The 10343-nt window shown below is 46.4% G+C and overlaps 1 protein-coding gene across 1 annotated transcript; it reads right to left on the bottom strand.

Annotated features, from left to right (window-relative positions):
- Window positions 1-408: 408 nt before the first annotated feature.
- On the bottom strand, window positions 409-3445 carry POM121L2 (POM121 transmembrane nucleoporin like 2; the record flags this gene model as incomplete). Its single annotated transcript, XM_082848174.1, is given in 9 exon segments — window positions 409-1163; window positions 1166-1203; window positions 1205-2034; window positions 2037-2573; window positions 2575-2613; window positions 2617-2916; window positions 2918-2997; window positions 3000-3138; window positions 3140-3445. Coding segments are annotated over 9 exon segments (3024 nt in total).
- Window positions 3446-10343: the final 6898 nt, after the last annotated feature.

Raw genomic sequence — 10343 nt, 5'->3', positions numbered from 1 at the left:
CCACTTCTTTGAGCCAAATAAAAGCAGGCTAAGATTTAGAGAGAATCTATTCCTCCTCCCAAAGATGCAAGAGAATATGGGTTGTACTTTTTGCCTCCCTGGCACGTCTGTTCCCAGAGAAAAAAGCAGGAGGCAGTGTCCTGACTGAGCTCACCCTTGACACAGAAAGGAGTGGCAAGGCTCCTCCGTTCAATTCCAAAGCTTTGGTTCCACTCAGTTTCATTCTGCTATTACCACTAGATATTTTAGCCCTTCATTTTCCTCTAGAATGTAGATTATGACCACAAGGTGAATGTGCAAAGCTCTCACCTTAGATCTGGGGTATTTTCGCTGTAGAGAATCAGAAGTGACTGAGGCACTTTACTATGCTGAGGTCCAAATCAGAGTACGAATGGCAAGCAACACAAGTTATTTCCCGTGGGCATGATGCATTCGGGAATGCCCTTGCTCCCTATTCTGTGGGGTTTTTGATTTTTCACCAATGGAAAACGAAGGGGCTGACGGTCTGAAAGATCTTCTCCCAACAGAGCCCTGGGGCGGTGGAGAGGGCATCCCAAAGCCAAGGCTGCTGCCTGCCGTAACTGATCCAGTGACAGGGGTGCTCTGAGCAAAGGGGGCCATGGAGGGGTCCCCAAACACAGTTTCTCTTGCAGAAATGCTGGCCTTCCCCAGGGCCAAAGGTGTGCCCTGGCTGGTCCGGCCCTGGCTGCCTGGGCCCCAGCCTTTCCCCAAGGGTGTGATGGTGTTAGTGCTCCCACTCGGCACTGCTCCAGGGCTGAGTGCTCCGGAGCTGGAGCTCGCGTCTGGGGCAGTGACGCTGAGCCCAGTCTCCTCACAGTCCACAGGGCTCACTAGTCCCCCAAAGTCAAATGGTCGTGGGGCTGTGCTGCCAAACACTGAGCCACAAGCCCCAGTCCGGTGGCTTGGGGTGACAACTCCCAAACCATTCGTATTAGACCAAAGGGAACCTACTGGAGTGCTGTCAAAGGCCGGCCGGAAGCTGGCAGGGATGTGATAGGTGGAGGTTGGTGGTGCCAAACCCCCAGAGGCTGACTGCGTGGTACCGCTGAAGGATGGCTGGGCTTGGGTTGAGGAGGCCACTGTTGAGTTTCCAAAAATGGGAGAGCTACAGAAGCTTGGGCCAAGGGCTGGTTGGGGGCTTCTTGCTTCTGCACATATGCAGCCCCAAATGCAGGTTGGGAGCAGGGTTAGTGGGGAAGGTGGCCTTGAGCTTGACTCCAAGGGAATTGTGAATGCTGACGTCGAACTGGAGATCCTGGATGACAATGCAGGCTGGCTGGTGGTTACTAGGGCTGAAGCTGCCGGAGGGCTACCCACAGCGCTAAAATCGGCAGTGCTCCTGGTAGGGGATATCTGGACAGCACTGGGAAGAACCTGGCTAAAGATGGTGACTGTGTGCACAGTAGGAATGGTTGGACGCTGGCTCAGTGGGAAAGTGAATCCTGCAGCTGGGGAGAAGCTGGCTCTGAAGGCACAGGCAGCCCCGAGAGGGAAAGGGGGGCAAGTGGAAGGGCTGGAGCAAGTGCGGCCCATGGTACTGGTAACATTCGCTGCACCAAACTCCAAAGGCGGCTTAAAGGAGCCTTTGGATGTGCTGGCTGGGGCGGTGGACATGACTACAGAGGTAGCCTTGACCAGGCCATGGAAGAGACGGGTAGAAGCAGGAGTAGGTGGAGGAGAGGTCTGCTTGAAAGAGAAAGGAGCTCTCACGGGCGTAGTTTTAAGTGGTCTTATGCTGCCAAAGATAGGCTTGAAGGTGGGAGTTGAGATACCTGGAGGTGAAGATGCTGCAGCTGTGCTTGAAATTCTGGAATATGAGGAGCCTCCTGTCTCACTATTGGCTGGGAGCCCCAAGATGGGTTTTGACATGTGGTCAGCAGAAGTTGCAACAGGAGGTGCAGATGCAGGAGGATGGGGGACTGGGCTGCTAATCAATCCAAACAAAGTGCTTTGCATAGCGGGTGCTGCAGGGTTAATGGTAGGTGGGTCTCGGGGTATGGCAGCCTGAGAGGTTGAAGTGGCCACGTGGTCTCAGTGACTGGTGCTGTGGGAGAAACAAGGGTCAGAAGGATGAAAGTAGTGGTGGGTTTTGAGTCTGAAGAGGTGCCTGAAAGGGGCTCTGACTGGGAGCACCCATGTGAGGCCAGCAGGCTCGCTGTCTTCAGAGGCGAGTGGGCCACACTGATTGCCTCTCCGGTAGGTTGTGGGAAGGCCAGTGGACTTGGAGACTCCTGCATTTTATGTAAGCTTTCCAGCTGAGGATCAGTGCCCTGGGACAGGGGAGGCTGAATAGCAGACCAAGTGTCAGGGACAGAGTCTGTGGTGACCTCAGTCGTATCTTCTCTGGCTTTGTTGCTCCGTTGGAGTCCAGCTTTCTTCCCTAAGGCCAGGTCTTCTGGGACCGCATAACTGAGCTGAGGAGGCGGAGTCAGGGACAGCAGGCACCCGGGGCTTGACAGAAGCAGGGGAACCTGATTTTGCTGCCCAGAGCTGCCAGATGTTTCTGGGGACTCATCTGATACCACTGGGACTGGAGAGTGAGACGGATGACCAATGTTCTTTCCTTTTCATTGGCCACTCTGGTACCTGGAGTTATGTACTGGGAATACTCTTCCAAGGCTCAGAGAAATCTCTAGAAGAGTTGTAAGAGCTTGTAATAGCATTTCTTTGGGAGCTAAGGCGGTCACCTGTGTGTGTGCTGGCCAAGGAGTCCATGGAGGAGCAGCTGGGCCTGTTATTCAAGCTGTGATCTAAGCCCCAGCAGTCGAGGCTTCTCTTCAGAGGCCCAGGCCTGGGCACAAAAGAAGTGAGGACTCCATTTTTCCTCAGAGGCTTAAACGCAGATAGTCTGGTCTCTGGAATCCTTCTCTTACTGTCCAAGCTCTCATGGAACAAGTGGTTCTTCCCATCTCACTTTCACCTTCTTGCACTCTCTGAGGGCCCTCAGCACTGTCTCCTTCGCACATGGGTCTGGGGTTTCTCAGAAGGTGAGACCCCTGCAGAGTTCGTTACCTCTGCTGGGGCAGTGGAGGAGGGCGCTGTCCGCTCACGAGGAGCGAGCCTCGTGGTCACCGGGCTCCATGTTGCCCTGGGCTGCCGAAGAGACCAGATACTCCCCCTTGAAGTAACTTTCCCACCAGTCTGAGGGAAGAGGCCCCATGATGGAATTCCGGGACCTGTTCATGGGAAAGGGCCTCCAAGCCTCATTAACCACGCACGCGTTGGGACTGGTAGGATCCCAGTTCGGCAGGCTCCTCGCAGGTCTGTGCCGAGGGGCAGGGTGGGCACGATGGACGTGCTGAACCCGGGGGACCTGATGAAGGGGCTGAGCTGGCCGGCGGTTCAAGGGCCTCTCCGACAAGTCTGTGCGCCCCCCTGCTGGGGGTGACAGCCAGAGTCCCAGCTTGCCCACGTAAGTGCCCATGTGGAGCAGTGAGGCGGGGTCGGTGACTTTGACTTCGGGTTTGGGCTCTCGAGGTTTCTGACGCCTAGTGACTCAGCCGCAGTCGAAGTGTTCCGGTGTCGGCTGGGATCCCTGCGCGAGGAAAGTGAAGGGTCTCGGGGAGCTCCTCACCCTCCAGGCGCTGCATCCGAAAGTGCCGGTGGAAACAGAGGACACGCGGGACCTCAGCAGCCCCCGTAGCCCGCTCTGCTAGTTTGAGGCCTAAGCTGGCCGCTCTGGCCTCTCTTCTCTCCTCTCCGGGTTGCAGCGCGCGGCACGAGGAGAGGGATTGGAGAGGAAGCGCGCGGCCGGAGTCCCTGAGCTAGAGTCCCAGAGCTAGAGTCGAGCAGGCGCCGGGTCTCCAGACTCTGGCTCCCGGCCCCGGCACCGAGTCCGCCCGCCCGCCCCCGGAGTCGGAGTAGGGAGGGCAGTCCGAGCCCCTCAGGGTGAGTGGGTGGAGGTTGGGGGCGAGGGGCGGGGCGCTGGCGGGAGCGCGGGACCGGAGACCCGGGCGCGTGGACCTGGGCAGCCCAGACGGCGTTCGTGGCGCCAGCAGCGGGGAATAATGGAGGCCGCATTTGCTGCTTGGGGATTCCCGTCCTTCTTCCTTTCCTTTGCCTTTGCCTTTTCCTTCCTTCCTTTTCCATCCGCCTCCCCGAGGCTGAATGTGTGTCGCCCTCGAGTGTTCGCACTTTGAGTATGCGGGTACGATGGCACTCTGGCGGGCTCGCGAGGCTCCGGAAGGGGCCAAAGGGATTTCTTGTCTACCGACCGAGGGCCTGAGCGCCTCCGCAGGAACCCGGCTTTGTCCCTCGCTCAGCCACGCCCCCCCGCCCCGGCCACCCTCTCCAATCGCGATCCTCACCTAGCCCGGTGTGGTCGGAGCTCCAGGAGGGGAGCAAAGAAGTGGGTGATTTAATTTGCGGCTGAATATGCAGGCTTAGCCTGAGTGAACTAGGGCACTAACATTCTGAGAAATTGAAAAACGAATAACGTTTTAAGATTTCTAACACCATTCCTTCCAATAACAATAAAAATGGCACGGATTGAATACGATTCTTTCAAGAAACGTCATTTTAAGGTTGTTAAGTTAAGGAACTCGGAGAATAAGTTCCATTCAAAACCCACACTGTCCAAAAATGGGTCCAGACATCTCCCACTTCACTGATCTCTTTGTCCTTGAATTTGTATTTCCACAGAATTTTATGCCAATATAATGTGTGCTTACGCTTAAAGTCTTTATTCGATCGTCCTACTATACTAGTCTGCACCAAATATAGGTATAAACACTGAAATCTGAAATTTTGATATGTGACAGAACCACAAATCTGTTATAATTAATTCTTTTGGTTTCATTTATATTTGCATTTACTAATAGAATGCAATCAATGAAAACATCGTAAGTAGATAACAAAGTTGAAAGGGTCTTTACTGGAAGTTGTAACAGAAGTAAATATGGAATTTATCACCTCTTTCTCCAAGAGGTCGCATACAATATATTGATATAAGACCGCCTCCGCTGAAGGAATATTTCCATTGCTCCTCTACTGGACACCAGGGATGGAAGGAATTTTACAATTCGGGGCAGTGTGTCACTTCAGATAGCTAGAAGGGTTTTGGAATTGCCTAGTGAAAGAATGGTGGGATTTCAAAGTAAGGTGGGAAGCAAGAAGCCAAACTAGAGGATTCTCAAACTCGTGAATGTTAACTGGTTGAACATGGAAGAGGTAGGAATTGATTCGGTGTTTGTGCGTACTTGTAGCCGAGTTGGAGTAAAGTTTTAATAGCAAGGGATGGAAAAGCTCTCTAGCAGAGGATGGTTTCGATCTATCGACCGCTGGAGTTATGGGCCCCGCACGCTACCGCTTCGCCACTCTGCTTAGCCCCTGACAGAAGCCACTGTTATTCCCTTCAATGATTATGTCACCGTTTCTGCGCTGAATATTTTTTTCGATTTCCTTTCTTTCTGATTTCCTTTCTTTCTGTCGCCCCTCTCTCTCGACGCACGTAGATCAGCTCTTCCGCAACCAGATGACCTCGGGTCATCACCTTCGGGTCTGCAATTTTCCAACCTGCCCAAGAGTGCCCATAGCTCGTCATTGAACCCCCTCCCCAGCACCCCTCCCCACTCCCTCGAGCCGCTAGCCTCTCGGAGCGGAGGAAGAGCCCGCGGAGCAAAACTCTGGGTGGACCCTTCTCGGGGAGAAGATCGGAAGTCGCGGAGCCAACTCTGCTGCCACCGGAAAGGAAACGTGTTAACCGTCTCCTCTGTTACCTGTCGAAAAATCTTATAGATGACACTTGGAATAAAAGAGAGGCATTTTGCTTGCTCGCAAGGGCGCAAGATTTTCAGTACGGTGCGCCTGAAATAGAGTTCACCCAGTTTGTTTCTCAAATTATTACACGGGGGTCACAATTTCGACTGTATCTCGTTTGGGGACGTTTGGACTAAACAAACAAATACATTAAAAAAAAATAAGATAGGACCTTCCTTTTCCCGAGGCTTATATTAGAGAGCAGAACCTTTGGGAAGTTCCTGAACACAGCTCTCATTTGCGGCTGCCTCTGCGATGACGCTAGAAGGGGCCCGTCTGGAAGGTTGTAAATCTTTTCTCTTTAGTACTGGAAGCTTTTGGATAGTGAGCGCAGAGTGTTCCTTCAGTCACATGGCTAGGCCGAGGCTTGTATGCTAGTGTGTCTTTGTTTCTTTTGTTCGTTTGTTTTTTCTCCTTGTACTCCATGTCCCCGTCCACAATAAAACTTAAGGAGCGATGGTGGAGTGGCGAGCTTAGCAGCTCGCACCAGCAGAGGACCCTCCTCGGGTCAGCAGCCACGCGCACTGAGCCCAGCTATGCAGCTCCTCGGGTCTGTAACTAGGCTCACCTGAGCCAAGCTATGCAGCTACCCCAGCCCAGGAAAGCGAAACTCCATTATTCCTTTGGGGCTCATACACCGACCCCCCACCCCCAGATAGTTGGCATCTCAAGGAGATGCTGCCATCTTCAAATTATACCCTCTCAAGAAAGTCTTTTTTCAAAACTTTTCTGACTGCAACTCAGTGTCGAAATACATTTTAAGTCACAACTCAGTACAATATGCAAACAAATGTATGTATATGTATATATACATTTATACATATGAGAGAGAGATTTATATATATATATATATATATGAGAGAGATAACTATCTGAATCTATCTCTATCATCTATACCAATATCGATATAGCTATAGATAGATGATAGATATTTGGAAAGACAGAGAGACCAAACTCTACCAAACAGTATTTTACTGCATGGGTTTATTCTGATACTTCCTATTTCTATTCCTATATCTTCTATTTCATTTATTAAAATACCATTCATGACCTTTTTTTATATTAATTTTACACCCATTCACTTCTGAGTGATTTGAAAAACACTGTCACTTATATAATGGTATTCGAAATGTCTCTTCCTTTTAGAGTCAGATAAGGAAGATGTGAAAGACAGTGACCGTTCCACAGTGGTCAAAGAATTAAGGAAATGGTTCTAAGGCCACCAGCTTTTTTTTTGGTATCAAACAGGACACACTGTTAACTCTCCCAGAGACTACACTCCACATGCCCCATCTGTGATTTTTCCTGCAGTTAGTGAAGGGAAATCACACTTATTCTAAACAGTCCTCTCTGATTCCATTTTTTTTTCCACCTCTATTCCACAGTTGTGATGTGGATTCTTTTCCTCCTCATCTGCTGAAGGATTCTTGCCTGTGTGCCTAAGTAGGTATTTGTCTTCACCTCTTAGAGAATATTTTGCTTTTATTCCTCTATTTTATCGTGTCCAACATATTGTTCTGATGCTGTTCCCTCTTGTAGAGAATTCTTACCTCAGATATCTATAAGATTTACTCCCTGGCCTCCTTCAAGCTTTTGTTCAAATGTTGGGATCAATGGATCCAGAGGTTTTGGACAAATGCAGTCTGCTCTCCATTTCCTGTGACTACTTCAAACGATTTGTCTATTAAGTTCTCCTAACATTTCTTCTAGGATGAATAATCCTCACCTGCCTTTGCTGTGTTGTCACAGTACACTGGTTGCAATGTTACCGCATTCATTCAACATTCACTCTGGCTAGCTGTGGTTTATGGCTCTCTAGCAGCAGTTAGATGTTTGTATACTGGAAATTTCAACCTTAAAGTATCTGGGATCATTTGAGATACTTGGAGACATGACTCACTAAAGTTCAGCCCCACACCAAGAAGAAAAAAAAAAAAGAGGATAAAAAACCTTCCTTCAATCTTTTAATAATATTTTAAAATAAGAAATTTCTGTTATTGATGCCTGAGGGTGATGACATCTACTGGATGAGTTGATCTGTGCAGCTAATTGTTCAGTGGCTGTTCTGAAGTAGATTTTATCTGGAAGGTATTAATATATGATAAAAGATCCTCAACATTGTGACAATTCCCACAAGTCAGTCCACATGCATTTCTCCACACCTCTGGTCTCTAATCTTCAAATCTTACTCTTTTCAGATTCCTGACCTTCCAGCCAACCATTCCCTTTTGCCTAGGATTCCATATACAGCTTTATCTTAGGCCACTTCTCTCTCCATGTAAAGAGGAACATCAAATGAACCATCTAAAGCTCTAGCCACTGGGAGGATTTCTTTTCACCATTATCTTGCAGGGTTACATCTGAGGGGGAGATTGTGTCACAGCAGTTCATTTAAAGCTCACAGCAACATACAGAACTCACCTATCTATGAACCAGGTGATTTGATTACCAATGGCTCTTCTACCTAAACCCCACATAATGGTTTTTTACTTCTCTGATATGTCAGACTGGACATTTTCACTGACATTTCATTAGTCAAACCAAGTCACATGGGCAAGTCCATGAGGAAGAGGAAGTGTGTATATTATATAACAAATATATTATTTCAATGAAATAATCATAAATAATTATAAATTCACATGAAGTAATTATACTTATAGTTATAAATTCACATGAAGTTGGAAAGATAATGTATCAAGGTTGCATGTATCAATAGTTCTTTTTTTTTTTTACTGTTGAGTATGGATGTATACTTCCATAGTATAGATGGACCACAGCTTGTTTAACCTATTCACCTATTAAGGAACATTTTGGTTGTTTTCAGGTTTGAGCTATTACAAATAAAGCTCCTATAAGTAATAATGCACAGGGTTTTGTGTGGATATAAGTTTTCATTGTTCTGGGATAAATGCCTAGGAGTGGAATTGCTGAGTTGTATGGTAAGTGTGTGTTTAGTCCTTTAAGAAACTGACAAACTATTTTTCAGAGTGGCTACACCATTCTACATTCCTATGAGCAATGTATAACAGATCCAATTTCTCTGTATTCTTACCAGCCTTTGGCAGTTGTTACCATTTGTTATTCTATCTCTTGCAATAGGTGTGTAGTGATATCACACCGTGGTCTTAATATATATTTCCTAAATGACTAGTGATATTGAACATCTTTTCATGTGCTTATTTCCCATTTGTATATCCTCTTTGGTGAAAAGTCTTTTCATGTTTTTTGACCATTTTCTATTTGGATTGAGTGTTGTTTTAATGTGGAGTTTTGAGAGGTCTTTGTATATTCTAGATATGTCTTTGCCAGATATGTGATTTACAAATATTTTCTCCCAGTCTGTACCTTGCTTCATTTATTTTCTTAACAGAGTCCTTTGCAGAGCAAACGTTTTTAATTTTGATGAAACCCAGTCAGTCAAATTTGTCTTTTATGGATTGTGTGTTTGGTGTTATATCTAGGAACTCTCCTCCAAGCCCCAAGTCCCCCAAATTTTCTCATATTTTTTCTAAAAGTTTTCAAGTTTTATTTTACATCTATGAACCAGTTTCAGTTACTTTTTAAATAAAGTGTGAGGTTTAGGCGGCAGTTGACTTCTTTTGCCTATGGATTTCTCCACCACAATATTGTGAAAAGACTTTTCTTCCTCTACTGAATTGCCTCTGCACTTCTGTAAGAATTAATTTAGATGTACTTGCATGTGGTGCTTTCTGGATTCTTTATACTGTTTCATCAACATATATCTATCCCTCTGCCAAAAATGTACACTGTTTATTATTGTGGCTGTATAATAAGTCTTGAAATAATAAGAATATTTTCTTCCACTTTATTCCTGTTTTTAAGAATCATTCTAGTTATTCTAACTCATTTTTCTTCCCATATATATTTTAGAATATTCATGTCTATAGCTACAAAAAATCTTACCTGGATCTTGATAAGAATTATGTTAAATTATGTTAAACCTCTATATCATTTCCAGGAGAGTTGACATCTTAGCTATGTTGAGTTTTATAATCACAGAATCTCTCTCCATTTATTTAGGTCTTTGATTTATTTCATCAGAATTTTATAGTTTTGTTGTTTCCAGCATATACATGTTCACATGTCTGGATAGATTTTCATCTAAGTGTTCTCTTCCTTTTTTACAAAAAGTACTGCATTTTAATTCTGGTGTTCACATGTTTATTGCTAGTATATAGAAATACAATTGATTTTTCTATTTTGATCTTGTATTCTGTGACTTTGCTGAACATACTTATTAGTTCTAGGAGGAATTTTGTTTATTTGTTTGTTTTTAGGTTCCTTAGCATTTTCTATGCAGACCATCACATAATCTTCAAATGGCATGGGAAGTACAATCCTTCCACAGAGAGGGAGGGGGGAAATGTATATTTCTAAAGAGAAATGCAATCCACTGAGCAAGAAATTGCACCACCAACACACAACAGGACAAAATTGCAGAAACGTATGGTAAAGTATGCCAATATTTCTGCGTAGGGTGAGCATTTCACCTAAAGATCATACTGCAGTATTTGTGAAATAACTCCCTACCATTTGGGTTTACC

Source organism: Leucopleurus acutus, assembly GCF_964270905.1.
Source record: "Leucopleurus acutus genome assembly, chromosome: 10".
Classification (NCBI taxonomy): domain Eukaryota; kingdom Metazoa; phylum Chordata; class Mammalia; order Artiodactyla; family Delphinidae; genus Leucopleurus; species Leucopleurus acutus.
The sequence above is the reverse complement of the archived record's forward strand: the minus strand, read 5'-3'. Positions and strand labels throughout refer to the sequence as shown.